The sequence below is a fragment of the Argiope bruennichi genome, chromosome X2 (genome assembly GCF_947563725.1).
Source record: "Argiope bruennichi chromosome X2, qqArgBrue1.1, whole genome shotgun sequence".
NCBI classification, from domain to species: Eukaryota; Metazoa; Arthropoda; class Arachnida; order Araneae; family Araneidae; genus Argiope; species Argiope bruennichi.
The window spans coordinates 87,659,560-87,680,095 of NC_079163.1; the positions used below are offsets into that span (position 1 = coordinate 87,659,560).

Genomic DNA, 20,536 nt, shown 5'->3' on the forward strand with positions numbered 1-20,536 from the left:
AAGCAATTACATAAAGAACTTGAAATATTTCATTTTATAATGTAAAAATTTAAAATGTTCGATGCTTAGTCATCTTATATAAGCAATTGTTTCATATTAAAAGCTTTCAAAATGAATAATTTTGTTTAAAATATCTAATAATATGTCATGTTAACATACGGAAAATATCGGAGACTCATTTGTGTGTGTGTGTAGGTTTTCAAACCTTAATTGATTTTTAGTTGATTTAGTCTAATACTTGAAAACAAAATACATGTCGATAAGAAATAGAAAGCCTGTAAAAAGTGATTATGATTCATTGAGGTTTTGGAATGCCGTTTACAAAACCCGAGAGGCAAAAGACCGGTTCCCAGAAACAAATATTTAGGGTAAGACTTCTATAGGTTTTGATAGGGTCAACTAAGTACTTGTAAATGTATTGGGGTAATTTTTTATCAACTTCTTGCTTTTTCCTTGTAAACAAGAAATTTTTAGCTTTGCAATATCCTGTATTGGTGAAATTTAAAGATATATATAGCATCCTTTAATATCTGTTAAGACGTAGAAGGGCAGAGAGTCCAACGATCAGGAAACTGCTCTGATTGCTTCGTGAAACTGGTTTGTTTTGAGGATACTAATTTTTCGAGAATGTAATCACTGAATTGGAGCACAAGTAATGAATTCATTCTGATTCGCAAAATTACCATCAACACGTTTTCACCATATAGTCAATTCAGATAAAATGATCTACAATTACACTCCCTGAAGTTATTAATTACCTGAAGCGCTTTGGCGTAATCGTCTGAGAACATCTAAGCTACACATGTAGCCTTCTTCCTGAACAAGATTTTTAATGATACATATCTAGAAAATGTAAGAATATAAGAATTGGAAGAAGTTTATCTGGAAATTTAATATTATATCACAATGTTAATAATATTAATAATTGTGATATAATTTAATATTATATCACAATGTTAATAATATTAATAATTGTGATATAATTTAATATTATATCACAATGTTCAATTCTTTTCTACTTTATTTTTATTTTTTATTTTTTGCATCAAAAAAGAGGCGACTGAACATCAAAAGTTCTTCAAACAATATACACTAAAAATAAATGAAAAAATCCAGAATAAATATATACATAATTATTTCTAATTATGTAATTATTATAAATGAAAGCACCAAAAAACTTATAAATCAATTAAATGCTTATACAGATAACTTTTAAGTTCAATATGATAAGTTCAGAAGCTCTTTATGTTATCGCAATTTAAATAGAAGTCTTTTGTACTTTATCTACCGAAAGATAAATCATTTATAGTTTGTTATGTCCCTTTGAGAGCTTCAAACCTTATAATTCTCGTTTCTGAATTCTGCTTCGAAAGTAAGATATATTTAAATACATTATTCCAGCCATATAAATTATCATATGATAAAGAAAAAAGAGCGATGAATAATATATCAATATTGAAAAGATAATAATAATTGCATTCGAAAATCTTAACAAAAATTATTAACAATATTTCCCATCGGCATAGAAAAAAAAAAAAAAACACATAAAAATATAACAAAGAAAAGGCATATTTATGGCAGAAAATTTCTAATATTAATCTGGTTCGAATTAATTCTACATCAAGCATTAATTTATATTTGCATCACTACAATACTATCTTTTCAAGATTCAATTTTAATTTATTTGACTTGTAAAATTGCTTACTTTCTACATTTTTGAATTAAAGAATGAATGAGTAAGAAATTTTAATTAATGAAAGAATTAACGTTTTTAAAGAAGTAATTTTTATTAAAGTGCAAGCTGAAATTAAATTTTATAAAATTATTTGTCTTGCTTTCCTATTCACATTTATAAAGAAGTACACAGCGTTTGTTGAAAACTAAAAAATAAATGTGCAATGCAGAGCTTGTTAAACATGCTGAAAAAATTTGTCGAACATATATTTAACTGCAAAATAGATAAATAAATAAATTAATTTAAATATTAATTGAGTATTTTAATTTAAAAAAGAATGATATGCCATTATAAATTCTTGAACGTTTTGGCAATAAGAAAAGGTTTCAGTAAACATAGTTTAGAAAATAAATTTTGGCGAATGAATAAAATTTAAAAATGATTTTTTCTGCGATCTTTATTTTCTGCAATGATTTATAAATTCTATAGATAATTTTGATTGAAAAAAAATCATGCATGGAAAAGTTAATTAAACAAATAAAATATTTCCTAATATTTTTAATTGCAAAATCTATAAATAAATAAAAAGAATTTATTATTTAACGTTTATTTCACTTTAAAAAATTCGACAATGTGTTAAAATAAATTCTTGATATTTCGACAAAAAGAAAAAGAATGCGGCAAACATTCCGGTGCCCGAAATGACAAATTTCTACTTTTCCTAATCCCTCTACTACAGCATTTCGTCAATTCCTCAGCTGCCCGATTGTGGAGTGTTAGGCCAGCTCGGTCAAGATTCTAACTTCGGGATGACCTAGGCAAAGTGAATATCGAGCAAGGCTCGACCTTGGTCGCTGAAATGATGATAATGAGGGACAGTCCAAACTGGTTGGCGTTTTCTTCCTCCTGTGGGGGTAACCCCGATGCTAGAGATATGGGTCATTCTGGTTTCCTGTCCGCCATCGTTTGCGTGTTTTTAATGGCGTCCCCTATGAGCCACGCACACTTACGCTATTGAATGATGTATCAACTAACGATGCTTCAAAAGAAAGAGGTAGAAACTTTAATGTAAGAGACATTGTTCTCAAAATGTGATGATTGTTTACTGTCATGAAATCTTTACCTATCATTTTTGGAAAGGCTTTTTATTTTTATATCTTTGATTAAATTTGATCGAAGCTGACATACCACTATGGTTACTGTGTTTATCTTAAAGCCTTTTCAGAAAAATGAAATTCGTAGAAAAAAATTCATAATATTTCATGGCAAAAAGGAGGTATTGGTTATAAAATATAATTCTAAATTTACAAACGAACATGCATTTTTTTTTCACGACGTTAAATGATAGGAGTTATTTCGGGATTAAAACAACAGATCTGTTTCATAATTATAAAAATATTTGAGACAAAGTATTCTTCATTAATTTTAAATCAAAACCCTTATATTTTTGGTATAATCAAAGTGTAATGGGTTTTCTTTTGGAACAGCATTGACTGTAATTTTATCTAGCAATCTATTTTAATTCAAAATTTTTAAAATACTATAGAATGATGCGACACTTTGGAGTTCCTTAGCGGGTTGAGAACTGGAACGTTGCTCGGGAAAGTTGACTTTTTGCATTATTTTGCAAACTTGTAAATTTATAGTCAATGAGAATTGAAATTTAGGGAACACAAAAATTATCGAACACCAGGATCACTGTTGCAATTCGCAATACGTGCTGCTATGTGACTTAAAGTAATTGAAAAAGGTAAATGGAGTTAAATCACTTTCCTTTTAAATACAGAGTTTAATTTCACATAATATCGATTACTGTTATTAAAATTAAATTATGTGAGTTATTTTTAAATAGACAGCTCCGTTATAAGGATTATTTCGTCGCTTAACTAAGAATACTGCCTATTTTGTTTTATGTTTTGTTCTTCCTCTAACAAGAGGAAAAGAATAATAATAATAAAAAAAAGGCTTTTTTTTTCACGACTAATAATGAATATTTCTGATCCACCATCCATAGCTGGTATGAGAATGGGACGACATGTTCATGTTAGATGAGGGAAAGAATAAAATATATTCATTATTGGTGGAGAAAATTCAATTATTTCCTTCTCCTATAAAATGTGGAAAATTGAAATAGGCGGTTACATGAGTTGAATGTCGATTTATTGTACATAATGGTACACCGCATACTTTTTTGCCGTAATATTAACAGCTGATGTATCGTTTCCACTAGATTCTTCCAGTATTCCTCAGTGAAAGAGTTAGAAGTTAGCAAAGGAAAAGAAATGCAGAAATATTCGTGTATTCTTTTTTGTTGATATATACTTTGGCAGTTACTCTCTGACTATCTTACGATGAAAATGTAATCAACGTTAAAAAGTACATGCATAGCTTTATTCGTATTGAAATAAAAGGTATATACTCAATCAGCATTCATTTTTTAACATTGTACATATTACAGTTATAATGTAAATACGCCAAACAAGTATTTCAAATTTATGTATTGTAAGTTCTTATGCTATGGAAAATCAAATATTTATTAAATTGTGATAGTTTTTCATGATTATCTAAGATTGTCTGATTTACAAATTCATCGGGAAAAAACCCGATCCAGCGGTTATCCTCGCAATAAATGCCTACAAATTTTTATGGTATATATCTGGCTAAATCAGTGTATGTCTAAATCAATACATTTGCGAAATCTTAGAAATTTATGAGATATTTTCAAAATATGTATTTGTCCTTTCTGTAACATAAGACTAATTTATCTAGTTCACGGCAAATTTGGAATCATTTGCGATTTTTTTTCTTCTCTATCTATTCTTTAATGTATATGTAAAACTTATCAAAGTATAAACGATTGCCAAAGTTTCTTCTTAATAAATTTCCTATAAAGAGTATAAATAAAATAAAGATATAAAACAAAGTGGAATTAAAATGTTTTATAAGGAGCCAGGTATAGGACAAGAGATAGTTTTAAACGGATAACAAAATAAATAATAGCAGAAAATTTTAATGGTTTTTAACCCATTCCTTTAAATATATAGCTCAGAATGTAAATAGCCTGTTTTTACTGCGGGAATGTTTGCATTTATTAAAAGAAGAAATTCTTCGCTGATTGGTGCATTTTAATTATCCACAAAACACTGTATTGGAGGTGGCTTTTATCCCTGATCTTGGCCGCAGACTTTAGATGGCGATCGCAAGTCGTCGCTCGCATGAATAGTCAGTGATGGCATTGTGTATGACTTAGAACTACTTAGCATGCTGCTTAATTAGACAATAGCGTGCGAAAGGATAATAATCTAATCTGCAGACAAATAATCTTCTAGAGATCGCGTGTGCGTATAATATTGAGGTAAGGCATTAAGACAGCCACCATCAAATTTTTTTTGCAGAAAATTTGCTGTGTCACAACTTTCTTAAGCAAAAAGTGTAAAAATCAACAATACCAAAATGTTTTATGTAACTTATTTAATGTCAGATATTTATAATTGAATAGTATCAATGCGCGTAGATGAAAAAAATAAATAATACAAATGATGATATAAAATATAAATATGACAAAGTAATCACTGTTTAACATTGGTAATGAAAATGTTTTGATGTAATAGTAATATAACACGAATCCACTTTTTATGAATCAAAGCAGATTAATTATAATTTTTTTTAATAACATATGTTTTTGTTCCATAATTGTGACGCAGAACCTTACCGCGTTTATAATAAATTATCTTTTAATAATTTGAAATATAAGTCTGACAGTTAAAATAAATCTTTTCTTACTTATGACATTTTTTTTTCTTTCGTTTTCTTATTCGAACCAAAAAATTAAGGATGCGCAACACTGCTGATTTATTAGAAGCTATATATGTTTCATCTGTGACTTTTGGAGAATATTAGCAAGAAAACTGACTGCTGCCGCGCAATTAATAAGGTGATTTACGCATGGCATTGTCAGGCCATAGGAGTACGATTCTATTCCTATTTAAGGCTTGTTGAGTATTTTATATGAAAAAGAAGTCCACTTTCTCTGTCAGATGTCTCGTCATAAAAGAAGAAGCAATGATGTAAGCAATAAAATTTTTTGAAAGTATATTAGTTTTTTGGGGGGCCTACGACCAACCAAAGTTAGCCGTTATTCAACAGAACTCCAAACAAACCCAAGGTTTATTATTATTATTTTAATATTATTTTATATATGATATTATTTTAATTTATTTATTTAAATAGCTTTTCATATCATCCGTTGCAGTCTCTTTTCTGTCCTAACTTGAAGAAAAAGAATCCTTATTTACATCACATCACATTCAAATCTCAAAGTTTCATTTACTTTAAACAAATTTTCAATTATCTTGAACCTGTAATGGTGATCCTCTGTCTTATTTTGCATTTTATTTAATTACGTTTATTTATTTTCATATTAGGGACGAAGTTCCGCCAGGTATAGAGAAAATTGCTTCCGTGCATCTCCTGAGTAGATCTTTTCATTGTTTTAATCCTAAAACAGTCGGATATTAGGTAATAAATAATCAGGAAAGTTGATGAAATTTAATTTTACTGAGTTATACGGTTTTTTTATAAGGGTAATTTTTTTATATATTAATAAATTTAATTTATTTATTAATTATCTTCTTAAATATATTTATTTCGTAGCTACTATGAAAAAGAAGGGAATTTTACTATTCGTACAAAACTGGTGATCATAAGGGGATATATTTAATATTAGAAACATATTTTGATGAAGCTTAGTCTGATCCTTATTCGTTATTTATTAGAATTCATGTAATACTTTCAAAGTAACAGAAGACATCAAGGCGATTTAGGGACGCCCAGCTTAGAAATAATTAATGTATTGTTTCATAAACATTTTCCTTACATGAGCTCGAATGCCTATACCTATTGGATTAAAAGATTCAGTTTAATTTAAATTTATTTATCGCGTCTTCCTTTGTTAAATTTCCCTTTCTTTGAAATAATCAGCAACATCCTCCTTGACGTTTTTGAATAAATTACTTTAGAAATACGAAATTTCCTTATTAATAATCTTATTTTAATTAACCATATAACACAAGCAACACTGCCCGTCTCGTGTTTGGAGCCTCTGAATAATATATATACATTACGTTTAGCATTCCTGTAAGGCAGTACATAGGTATGTGTTCTTTGTAATTTTAACCCTACTTTTTCAGAAATAGTTAAGCTTGTCAAGATATATCGGTTGCATTCCGCTCTAAGAGATCCATTTAACTGGTTTAAATGAAAATAAAACGCCTTAAGTTTGTTAATCATTGTGTAAATGTTAAAATCATTTTGAGATTAAACTTAGCTAAACAAACCGTATGCTATTAAAATAAACGAATTGATTAAAATTTGTGCCAATATAAATTGTTTTTTATAAAGGTATATAAAAAGAAACCAGAGTGATATAAAGATATTGTAAAATGCATGGATGAAATGAAAATTTTAAAAATGACTTAAAATACCTATAAAATGACAGAAAGTGAAGACATCAGTTAACACACTTTTTTCACAAAGATTTTGAAGACAACGAACTATCTTGAATTGATACTATGCTGCCATCGAAATAAAAATATAATTTGTATTTCATCGGAATTTATCATGCAAAGTCAATTATTTTGTTATCTTTTAAATAATATATTTAAAACAGGAATAGCTACATATGTTATCACCTAAATCACTTTTCTTAACCATTATTTTAAACATATAGTATATTTACCAATGTTATTAGAAATCACTCAGTATTTATCAAAGGACCTTTAAATTGAGTATGCAATAATAAATGAATTACAACAAACTAAAAATTAAATAAATTTAATGGAACAGTTTTGAAAAACTGTTTCTCCTTTTTAATCCAGTGAGATTTTTTTTTAAACTAGCAGAATTTTTTTGAAAAAAAAAATGTATTTTCTTTATTTTTTATTTATATTTATAAAATGTTATCATAAATACTATGAAATCTTAATTCATTATAATGCCATGTGGATAGAATCAAAATTTAATTAATAGCTGATTAACTCAAAATTAATTAAATTATGATTATATTTAAATGGTGGATTGTCATCCAGAACACAAAATTGTACATAGTTTCAAAACTCTAGCTGATAAGGAAGTAAGAGAAAACTCAGTTGAAAAATTCCATCTCTGCAAACTTGAAGCGAGTCAAATTAAAAAGAGTGCAAAAAAAACATTTGGTAAGTAGAATTCCTAGAAATCCAACATCCAAAGTAACTTTCCTACATATTCAAATCTTAATTTTAAAAATTTCCTTTCAGTGCTATTTTTTTTTTATTGGAAATTTTATTATTTATTTGTTGTTTCCTTCGAATATATTTTAAAATATTAAAGCACCTGAAAGTAATGTAAGTGGTTTTATGATTAATTAACTATTTTAAAAATATATAGTCGAGTGGAAAATCATGGTATTTTACATCCCAGAGTCAAAGGATTTTAAACAAAATTAAAATATAAATGCTTTTAAACAACTATATAAATGTTTTCAAGATGCCAGCAATTTACTATGTTAAATTAGATTTTATTCGAGATAAATGCACCTCTTTCACTGAACTTCTTTAAATTGAATTACAGTTTCGACTAGATGCATCCAAATACTCTTCACCATAAAATCATTTAATGGCATAGAATTGCTTTTTTATATGTAAAATCACAAATATAAAATGAAAATTTACGCGTCAGGAAAAATTACAACCAATCTCACCATGAGGAAGTTGAAGGAATTGTTAATTATGTCGACTGCTGTGCTCGCTCGCCTGGTAGAATTATTTAAATATTTTTCTTCGCATAATTTTCACTGGAACGCAAGAAAGGTGGTTTTATTTGACTTAAAATTCATGGAAGTAAGACATTAAAAGCCATTTTTATTCTTTCAATAAAAGCTCCTAAGTTACTCGTTTGTTAATTTGCATATGTTAAGCCATCCAACAATTTCGAATGATGTAAAAAACTGGTTTCTAAATGACATTTTAAATAAATTTCATGCTTAATGTTCAGTAGGGATAAAAAAAAAAAATCAATGAATGTGTTTCACATACGGGGATCTTCTAAGATAAAAGAAACCATAGATAAATAAGCTTAAAAATAATTTCTGCACACAAGATTATAGAGCATCTTTTATACTTATTCAATTTTTATAAGTCTTTTTTATTTATTTCATAATTTTATATATAATGTCAGTTAAACTGTAGAAAAATAAAAATTTCCAATCCTCTCACACAAACTAAATGAAATAGTCGAATTTTACATGAAAACCTTGATACAGAATAATAGTTATTACTAAAGATTAAACAAGCATACATTCTTCACACATTTCTTAATATTTTTAAATTACTTTTTTCGAGAAATTCTAACAAAATAAAACATTCGCTGAAAACCATTGGAACGCATAAGGCAATTTTTTTTCTTTCTCAAAATACGATTAAAAACTAAAAATGATTTTATGTTTTACTTTCTCAACTGAATGTTAGTTTGGATTTAATTGTGTTGAAGTTCTTGTGGGTATAACCCGATCTATTTGCATGTTAATGATATTTATATTAATTTTTCTTTTTCTCTTTTGCAGCTGAGTGATAAGGAAATCCATGGGTAATTCGCATTCTCAATCTGTATCTCGCTTTACTCCATCACTTTTGAACGGTCATCAGAAGGAAGGACGAGGAAAGAAACTCAGCGTTGCCAAATTTGCCAGCCCTGAAAATCGCGTTCTCCCAGCCCCTACCAATGGATCACAAAGATTACGTAGTACAGACAATGGAAATATTCTTCAGAACGGTGGGACGATCAGTGGAAGAAAGGTCCCCTCTTCCACGCCGGAAACGGAATTTGTCCAACTCCTCCAGAAAAAATGTCACTCCTTACAGCCTACAACCGAGAAAACGTCCTTCCAAACAATGTACGGTCATCGGAAATCGCACAGCGACCCGGACATAGTCCGAATGATGATGAATGAAAATGACAACGATTCCGAGGAAGAGGAATCAGATCCAGATGACAGAGGTGACCAAGAAGGAAATTTTTGCAAACGGAGTATTATCGCAGTAAGTCCTAGCAAAGCAAAAATCAAATCGAGAAAGAAAAAGCGTGCACCTGAACCTCCACAATCCAACACTTTGCCCAGAACTTTAGGTAGATCCCCGTCCCATTATAAAGAGGAAACTCAGAGACCTAACAGTTCCCATTCTCACTACGATAACAATGATACACCAAGAAGACCTCTACCTCCAATTCCTCCAGAAGAAATGCCTCCTCCTCCACCACCTCCTCCTCCTGATTACAACAGAGGTAATGATGACAGCAGAAATTCTAGAGCTCAGAGCAAAAGTTATGAAAAAAACAGACGTACTGTAGACAAATGGAAATTTACAAAGCAACCTCCAGAGAATGCCGTGGATAAATTTCCCAGGCAGAGATGCAAATCTCTAGACAGATGTGAAGAACAAAGGCTAAGAGAGTGTGCTGAAAACAGAAATGATAGATGTTATAGAAATAATAGCTTACGCCGTGCCAACCATGTGTCTGACGGATACAACGTGTCTCGTAATGGAAATGAAACGAAATTAATTGGTCCGGCTTTGAAAGATGCCATTGCTGAGGCCGCCAAGAAAAGATGTGAAAGATTAGAAAGAGGGCAAGAATGTCGAAATTCCTCTTTTAAATTATCCATGAAACACCCAAGAGATATCAGTGCATTTAAAGATCAAGGGCGGAATGAAACTATTGCAGTGGACAGTACTCCACCACACAGTCATAGAGCTCCTCCACCGTATAATCATAGAAATTCTCCGGATCAACAGAATATAAGATATGATAAGTATGGACAAGGGCCAGAGAGATCAAGTGCAGAGCATTCAAATTCCCAAAATTTTATAAGGAAAGCGCCGATCTACAAAAGGACTTCCGAAAGCTGGAAAGAATATCGCATTGAATGTTCAACTAGAAGTTATGAACGGCAAGTACAAACAGAACTGAAGTCTCATAATGATAGTGAAATAATATATCCTGAGCCTAGTAGTAGACTTAATAAATGGGATTCAATTATACAAGAACCAATTCCAACAATGCTTCCAGAAGGAGCCGTTTCTGTTTCTTCAGCCTCAGAGGAAGAAATGGAAATAGATCTTCAACTTCGTCCTACATTACCTCGAAGGCCTGTAGAATTATCACGGTTTTCACCAACAGATGTATGGAAATCTATAAATTTAGATTTTTTCAAATCTCATCAGCAGAGATCGGATGTAAGTAGTGATGATGCTGATGACATAATGGAAGAAAAGATATGTCGAATAAATAGACCTGTTGCGCCTAGAAGACTTATTCAAGATCGTAGTGGCGATTCAGGTATCTCACCAGATGCAGGAAGTCCAATGCTACTTAATGAAAGTTATGATGCGCTTTTGATGAACAATAATGTTATGTGCAATACTCCATCAGCACCATTGTTAGTGGAGGAAACTAGCGCTTTGTGGATTCCTCAGCATGATCTTGCTGATGATAGCGAATGTGGAACTGATGATTCACCAGTAGAAAATAGAAACAATTCACCCGGCAGGCACAAAATTAGTGCACAAGCAAAATTTTCAATGCCAAATTTAATGTTCCCTTCTAGATCACTACCAAGGACTGACCAAAGAAATGGCATTGATGAACAGATAGTTACTGATAAAGAAAAAAATAGAAGCAAAGGGAGGAGAAAGAAAAGTTACAAAAATGCAGAAGGTCAGCATTTTAACAGCCTGAGAAATTTGAAGAAGGCTTTAGGTTTACGGTTAAAAGCTCCTGTGGATGAAAGTAAAGGTTTAGATCCTAATTGGTCTTTAAGTCGAAGTCTCCCTAATTTTATTAATAACTTAAATGTGGAAAGTAATGCCAAAACTGAGAATGAATCGCCTGAATTGTATATATTAGATCATATCCGAAGAAGCAATTCTGAATCGAAAGCTGTTCATCAAGAACGAATGCGAAATAAGTTGACAACAGCTCACAGCAGCAATAATATTAACACTGAATGGAGAAAATCTTTTCCTTATCAATCTACTGAAGGTCATGTTATTTATCTTCCAGAATACAGGACAAATACCACACCTCCAAAACCAAAAACGCCTCCTGTTGAAGATATTCATGTTAATACAGATAGTGAATTAGTTATCAAGAAACCAAGTGGTCGGAAGAAATTTTCTTATCAAAGCACCGTTAGACAGGAAGAAAAAAAGAAATTGGAAGAAAAATTAGCTCGAGAAGCAGAGGCAAGAGAGCGAAAAAGACAGCAAGAAATTGAATGGATGAACCAAGTAGAGGAAGAATTTCGAAAACAAAGAGATAAAGAGAAAATTAATATCAGACACCAATTACGTATATTAAATTTACAAGAGAAGTCTCAATCGAATGAGACTGGATTCAACAAATCACCTAAACATGATATTACTGAATTCGCTGATAATTTACCGAAAATTAAACCAAATGTGCAATATGGTGGTTTTCCAGAACCAGGTGATGGCAAAGTGCAATCTTTCAGAAACGGGCAAGATGTTATGGAAGAGTCCAATAAATGGCAGCAACCAACTGGTATGAAAAAATGGTTGAAACGTCAGAGTAGGGATTACCAAGGTTTGAGTCCAACTAGACCTGAACCAGAAGGAGGACGGTCCTCCAGCGATGACTGCAAACAGATGGACGGAAAAAACCATGACTCATCAGAAAGATCGAGTGCTCATAACAATTTTTATAAAAGCGGAAGGTAAAAATTATAAGTCTTTATGAATTGCTTCCAAAATTTTGGAAAATTTGTAATATTAAACCAGTTTAATATATTTGATTTGGATAAACTATTTTTTTAGTGGATATCATCGTTTTGAAACTAACATTGAGTCTTGGTTACTCTTCACTTACAAAACTTATGATAAGAAACTGATTTTTCGTTGAAATTTTTCAGGCTGTTTGATTGAATAAATTCAACAAATAATATAATAAAGATAAATTTTTAATGCAATAAAAATCTTTTTTCAGAAAAGTTTTGCTAAAATAATTAAATATTTTTCTGAAAAACTTGTAATATTGTGTAATTTCTATGTTAGGTCTTGTTTGCTTATTTCCTTTCGAATTTGTTGCCTGAGTTGTTAAAAATCCAAACGGCTATTTTGACATTTTTAAGAAAGTGTGAAGTATTTGCATCTTGGGATATGCAGATCTTTTTAAAGAATTCAATTTTTTTATTAAATGTAAATTTAGATATTATAAAACTTTACCAACTACAGGTCAGAATTTCATGTGAAATTAAGTGACAAAGTCGTCTCTTTAATTATTTAGATCTAAGTAGTAGTTAGGCTTTTTGTTGTTCATTCGCATAACAAAAACTTAAAAAAGCCATGAGAAATTGAGATATAGTGAAAAGCCATAATGGATATTCTTTAAAATAATTCTTAAAAAGGGATTTGTGATTTTTTAAATTTTAATTCGTGTGAGCAAATTATTAGAAGGAATTGATTTAAATCCAGCTATTTCTTACTACTAAATTTAATTATTGAGTAATATTTTGAGTATTTCGAACCAAATCACATTTATCATATCAAAACATGGCATTATTTTTCGATTAAATATGCATTTCAGTGCTTTTCACTCTTTCTTCATATGTGTTTTGTTGTAATCATTATGATTAACGAATAGGCAGGGCCGAAATAATTCTTCTAGGGACCCTTAAGTAATGCAAGTCTTTTTTCTTTTTCTTAACTTTTAACGTCCTCTATTTTTTTAAAGTAGTTTTAATAAGCACATTTTAACAAAATGAAATACCAAAACATTCATTTGCTTATTGTTTTAGAAAGAGTTGGTTTCAGTATATCGCGTAAAAAATACGCTCAATTAAAGTTAAAAAGTAATTTTAAGCATATTATAAAATGATGTAGTAAAACAGTAAAAAAAATTATACAATTGAAATAATAAATATAAAATCAAACATTTTTTTCTGTTATAAATCACCAAATGCTTTTAGAATTATAAAATAAAACTTACAAATGACAATTAATTCGAAATATTACTAGAATAACATTCCAAAATTTAAAAGAAAATTGATTTTAATTTTAATGCCATTTTCTTGCACGGTCTTTATAATTAAGTGAAAGCACAAAATGGAATAATTTTGAAGAGACTACAACAAAATCTGGAAAGCTCGGGCGCCTCTAAAACTGTGGGGTCACTAGACAACAGTCTACCTTGCCTGTTTAATAATCCGGCCCTGACAATAAGCATTTTAATAAACAGTTTTATTTAAGCTATATCGATAAAAACTAATTGTTTGTGGTTTATGTTACAGGCCCAAGTGCATTCATGGTAATGAAGCTCATTGCAGCCTTTGCAACAATAATTTCGTCTCCAAAGCGTATGAGCTTTCAAGAAAAGAAAGCCAGAAAGTGTCTCCACCAAATGATACCAAATTGTCTTCTATTTCCAAGTCGATGATTTCGAAGGCAGTTGAATCACAGAAATGCATTAGAGATCAGGTATGATAAATGCGGTGAATTTTCATCAAGTAAGACTTTGAAAAGACCTCCATTCATCTCTACTCATACTAATTTTTACTATGTAGCAGAGTAAAATTCTTTCAACCGAGTTCTTGCTAGAACTCGGTTGATCCACTAGAATTTCATTGATTACACACATTTTTTAAAACTCTAACCTATCTTTTTTCTGTATTCTGTAAAGGCGTAGAGTTCTTTAGCTATTTTTATTCTTCATAATTTAAAGAAAATGGTCTATTTTTTATATTTTGTCACGATTTCTTTGTCCAAGCGACTATAAGCATTGTGTAGCGAACCAAATAAGAAAGCAGAAAGCAAGAAAAATAGAGCGTGAAAAAATATTTTTAGCTTAAATAATTTTTGAAAAGAATTTGTTAGCACAGTGTTTTAGTTCTGGGCGAAAAATAATGGCTCGCCCAACTCAGAAGTTAAAGTTACAGTAAAATTGAATTCGAGTGATTAGGAAATATTTTTTAGAGCATAGATTAATAAGAAATTATTACACACTTATATTAAACATGGATAAAGGGCATTGACCTAAAAAATAGAAATATTAGAGTTCGTTTAATAAGTGACGATCCCCCTTTCCTTTTTAAAAAAATAACAGCCCTCTTTCTGACCGCTTATCTTCTAACTCCGATCCCTCTTCTCCGCGGCCATTGAGATCAACCTATGATATCAAGCTCTTTTACCAGAATTGGTGGAACATCCCTCATTTGGTGACTATTAGAATTTTACTATCAGAGTACAGACACGCAATCTATCAGTCATAAATGAATAAAAATTATATTAAAATTTGAAAGTTACATAAAATTTAGATAAATGTTTCATTTAGTTCTCATTCTGCAAATAATCGTATTTTGAGAAAAATTAGAGTATATTAAAGAGATAAATTAGAATTCCGGAAACTCTAAAATGCTGCGACATTTTGGGAATTTGATTTCTAATGTTCTTTTCTCTTATTTTGTAGTAAGAAATACTGAAACCTCCATACTCATAAAAATAAAAATATCCAGCACATTCTGCACGAAATAATAATAATTAAAAAATCCTAATAAAAGAGTAGGATAGCCGTTGTTAGCTGTTTAAATACTCAAGCATTTTATTACCGTTGTCAACGTTGCTTCATTGAAAATTCTGTTTCTTATATTCTTCTCTAATGAAAATTGAGGAAAAGCACGAACAAATCTCACTGCGGGAAGATATCAATTTTAAGACATCTGTATATCAAACATCAGCAAAATGCAGTTTAAGAGACTAAGGGAATAAATAATGTGCCTGAATTTAACAGATTCTGCATATTATGAATAAATTGTTCTTGCTGACAAATAAATAAATAACTGGATTTAAGAAGACAGCATAAATTGTTTTATGCAATATAGCAATTTTTTGGATATTTTTAAATTTAATCATTTTTTATAAAGCAAGAACTTGATTGAATGTTTTAATGCGAATGAAAATATGTTCCACTTCTTTTTCATTTTCAGTCTTATCTATCCTTTCTTAATTATTATATATTTTGTTTTTCATATAGAGTTTTCGTAAAGTTTGTAGGATATAAATTATATTTCTATGAGAAAAAAATCACTCTGAATTTTAAGTAAACCAACAGCGGTTAACCATTATATTTTCTAATGAAAATGTGAAGTATTTTAATTAAAATAATAGGATACAGCTTGCATTAAAGACCTAATATTTTTATTTGTATTGCATCGGAAGCTACTTTATCTCTTTTCTCGTGTGTGAGAGGTCACTAAAGATTTTTATACACTTAATGAAATGCATTTTCATTAGGTTTTTTTACTATCATTTTAAATAACAATTTCTTTATAAAATTTTTGTAATAAATATAAATCTAATGGAACTATTAATTTTCACTTTGAAAGCAACGGTTTCTACTTAATATAAATTAATGTGTATTCTTTTATTTTCAGTTGCATTCTAACAAACAGAATACACACGATAACGGAATAAAACAGAATGGCACAGGTCTAGCATCAGATCTGAATGAGACTAACTTTCTTGAGGACTCGATGGAAGAATATGAACTGCATACGAAGCTCTGCAGAACAAACAGCGGTCGCACTTTTGAATCCCATTCCTACTACGCCATAGAAAGAAGAAAAGAAGATTCACCTGATTATGATCCCGTTCGGAAAATGGACTCTGAAAGAGCATCTTCAAATCTCTTTTCCACTTCTCATTTTCAAAAGGAACTGAAAGAAAATGTTCGCAAAAAGGCGAGAGATTTCGAGAAAAGGACCCGAAAGTTTCAATCATGTGATTATGACAGCGACGACAGCGGAAGTGATGTTAGAGAAGTACGCCACCAAAGACCGCAAAATGGCAGAAATCAAAGGAAGAAATTTTCAGGAGAATCAAGAGAACCTTCCTTTTCAAGAAATCATCCTCACAGAAATGCAGCCAGGGTGAAGTCACAAATGAATGGGCATATTCCAAATGGAAGGTTGCCTTCTTACCCTAAGAGTCCTAACAACCGTGCCATAATGACTCAGCAGAGAATTCCCAGTAAGTAGAATTCACATTTTTAAGTAAAACTAATTGTTCTGATTTTGAACAAATCAACAATAATTAACACCAGAGTACTCAAACTAAAATATTTCTCAATTATATCTCAAATTATTCTTTATTCTTAAGTAAACTAAAAACATTGCTGAGAATTTTACTTGGAAATGAATCAATTTTATTTATACGCTTTTTCTAGTTATTTTTAAATATTTTTTCCGGCTCCCTTTACTAACAAAATGTTAATTTAATTCAGTGTACATAATCATATTACATTCTTTTTCCTATCATTATTACGTTTTATATCAATGAACTCATGCTGGAATATTTTCTTTTTTGCCAATTTTAACTATTATTGAACCAATAATGCCTTATGAAAAGCGATTTCAGCCTTCTAAAAGCTTTGAACTTTGCTTAACTGCATAGCCAAATGCATTACACATACTTTGAAAATTGCGCTTTCACATGCTTTGGTTTTAATATTAAATGTTTGCATTTCCGAAACTAATCTTTTTTTTTTCCCAATGATATTGCTTTCTGTAGCAAAAATATCATCTTTTTATAAAAATTTACCAAATATATACAAAGTAAAGACAAACTTTACTAATGAAAAACTAAATGATAATTATATTTTCACTTAAAACATGAATTTTTTTAGAAGTAAAATTGAAGTAAATATTTACCTATCGTTTAAAATGCATTAGAAGTGCATGTTGAACATACTTAAATCTATGCATATTTTAATTTTGTGTTGGCCAATACATATATATGTTACTATAATTTGAATGTTTTAAAATAAATTTTAAGTTGCTTGAAGTTAAGCTAGCTACTCACTTTTATTTCACTGAGTAGATCAGTATCTACTCATTTCAAGTATTTCGAAAGATTCTTCATTAGTGTTCTACGAAAAGAAAATTTATGTAAAAACAATGCAGGAATGTGCGAAATGTGATGTAATTGTTTTGCCTTATAATCATTACATCTATCAGGAAATGCATAAATTTCTGATGCAAAGTACTGTGATACTTGTTTAGATCAAATCCTCTTTTACATCTGATATTTATTCAAGATGTGTAAAAAAAAGTTCAAGTTTAGATAGATGATAGATGAAATATTTTCAGAGCATTGGCTACATTGACATGACTATATTTAAAGTTTTTTCCTTCCTTTTTTGTGTCAGTAAATGCTTTAGAATGCCACAAATGGTTTATTCGTAAATATATCAATTAATACCTTTCCTATTATTATTCTGACTAAGTTGCAGTTAGACAGTGATTAAGTAAAATAAGTTTATTTAAATTCAAGTTTTGACGCTGATGTACCCAGACATAATAGAGGCAAAACTTTTTATATGAGATTTGCTTTCCAAGTGTTTATGTATTAAACCCTTTTTATTTTTCTTTGCAGCTTGCTAGGAGTGAATCCTAAAGAACAACTATGTACAAAGGTTATAGTTGGTGGCAAACAAATTTCAATATACAAATTATTCCATTTTACTTATATATTGATAAACAAATATTAAAGAATAAATATATAATGTTCTGTTTTTGAAATTATTTAAGTGTATTTGGATGAAAATAACTATATTCTGTGTGAATGTGGATGCTTCAAATTCGTCCTTCATATTGTGACATATTTTATTGAAACACAAATATTTTAACATGTTGAGCTGTGCATCTTTTCTTTTATAGAAGCAAAAATTGCCATTTCATAATTTCAAGAAAAGGAAGGAATTTTATTAATGATTTTTTCTTGGTATATCACTTGCATAGATAATAAACAATATTTAGATTTCGGTGCAATATTTGAATAAAGAAATAATATATATATACATAATGAACTGATGGATGGAATGCTTTCAAATCCTTGACTACATTGACCTCACTATATCTAAAGAATTTTCTTTCTTACTTTTGTTTAGTAAATGATTGAGAATGCCATAAACGGTTGACTCATAAATGTATCGTTATTAGTGAATATAATTAAGTATATCTGGATGAAAACATTTGTATATTTTTGTTTTAATGTTGGTACTTCAAATTCGTCCGTCATTTTGTGACATAATCTATCGACACACAAATTTTTTCACTTGCTGAACTGTAATCTTTTCTTTTAATGAATCAAAAATTGTCATTTCATAATTTAAAGAAAAAGGAGAATGTTATTAATTGGTGTTTCTTGGTATATCACTTGTATAGATAATAAACAACATTTGAATTTCGGTGGCAATATTTAAATAAAGTAATATATTTTTATTGAACTTTGTGTGTAGTTATTTTCAAATATTTATGAACAAATTACTGTTGAATGGAACTTGAAGGGAACATAAAATAAAGTATTATCATGGACTTTTGCGCTAAAAATGGCTTACATATTTTCTAAAAAGCGAGAAAACAATGTGAAGATTTCGATATTATTAATGTAATTAAAACTGGAGCATTTCAATTGATTTTAAATTTTAAGAAATTTTGTTCAACGAAGTGTTCAATATGAACCATTCTTAAAACTCCAGTTCAGTAGAATAATAAAAAATAAATAAATCGCCATTTAAAACAAATCTTAATTATAGCTTTGGTATTTTTACAAAATTATTTTCCATTTGTGCATAAGAACAATCAACCTTCCACATTTTTTTAATATTTAAGAGTTCTTTTTCTTTGTTTGCACATTCTTTAACCCTTTATAGGGCATAATTCTGGGGCGTTGACAAAACTTTTTTAGGGTTATATCATAATAAACTGATGATGTAAATACTAAAAAATCAAAAGTTCATTGATTTGCCATTTAATTTATGAAATAAGGGGTGGTAAATATACTTACCAGAGATCGTTCAGAGGAATCTGAAAGTGGTAAGCATATTTAAAACTGAGCGTTAAGGCCAAAAATGGAATGTTCTTTGGTAAGCATACTTAACACTAACACCTTTGTACAGTTTTTTAGTTAGAAATCACGGAATTGTTCAGAATTCAAATTTAGTAATGTCTTACATCAAAGTTTGAAGCTCATTTTGCATTTATTAGGCTGGCTGGGTGGATTGCTACATTGCATAAAAATATATCTGATGTAATTTTATTAATAACATCTTATCCGCTTGTTGCGCTACGAAATAAACTAAATTGTCGTAAACTACAGTATACAAATAATCTATACATAAAAAAATCATTAACAGGAAGATTCCGAATTTTAAGAAATTCCAACTGCATCAACAGTTTTTGTTCATTTTTAAAACTGAATGTTGAATTTAAATTAAATAAATTCGATAACAAATAATGATAATTAGATATACGAATATCTTAGACATAAGGAACACAACAGTGGTAGTTCATGTCTGAAAACTTTTTCCGAATAAATGACAAATGCTGGAACTTAATGTCGCTACGAAATTGAATGATAAACGCTTGAATTTAATGTCGCTACGAAAAACATTACATCGTGAAAGGTCAAGTGGTAAGCACATTTACCACTTTTGAATTTAAGTAATATTTAACTATAGACTTGATGCATTTCTGAGATGTTAAGGTAGCTCAATCGAATTTTAAGCATCTGATTACATTATTTATCATTTTAAAATACTTTTTTGAGCTCTCGTAAAAAATCTTTTGCAGGTGGTAAGAATATATACTAGAAAACTATAAAGGGTTAAAGAAAAAGAAATGCATGCAACTGCATTTAAAACAATCTTTCTGGGGATTTATTTGGACATTGTGGTATTAACGTGAAATTCAAGTTCACATTTTCAGAATAGAATATCATTTGTGAAGCATTCTATTTATTAAAGCAATGAATTAAA

At 29.6% G+C, this 20,536-nt stretch overlaps 1 protein-coding gene across 1 annotated transcript in view; it reads left to right on the plus strand.

Annotated features, from left to right (window-relative positions):
* The window catches only part of LOC129960234 (uncharacterized), a 44,841-nt gene extending 25,876 nt beyond the window's left edge, over positions 1-18,965 (plus strand). The window contains exons 2-5 of the mRNA XM_056073496.1: positions 9,273-12,443; positions 14,016-14,202; positions 16,155-16,749; positions 18,154-18,965. Of these exons, the coding sequence (XP_055929471.1) occupies positions 9,292-12,443; positions 14,016-14,202; positions 16,155-16,749; positions 18,154-18,161 (3,942 nt within the window). The 5' untranslated portion in view covers positions 9,273-9,291 and the 3' untranslated portion in view covers positions 18,162-18,965. The remainder of the gene's footprint in view (positions 1-9,272; positions 12,444-14,015; positions 14,203-16,154; positions 16,750-18,153) is intronic.
* The last annotated feature ends 1,571 nt before the right edge of the window (positions 18,966-20,536 follow it).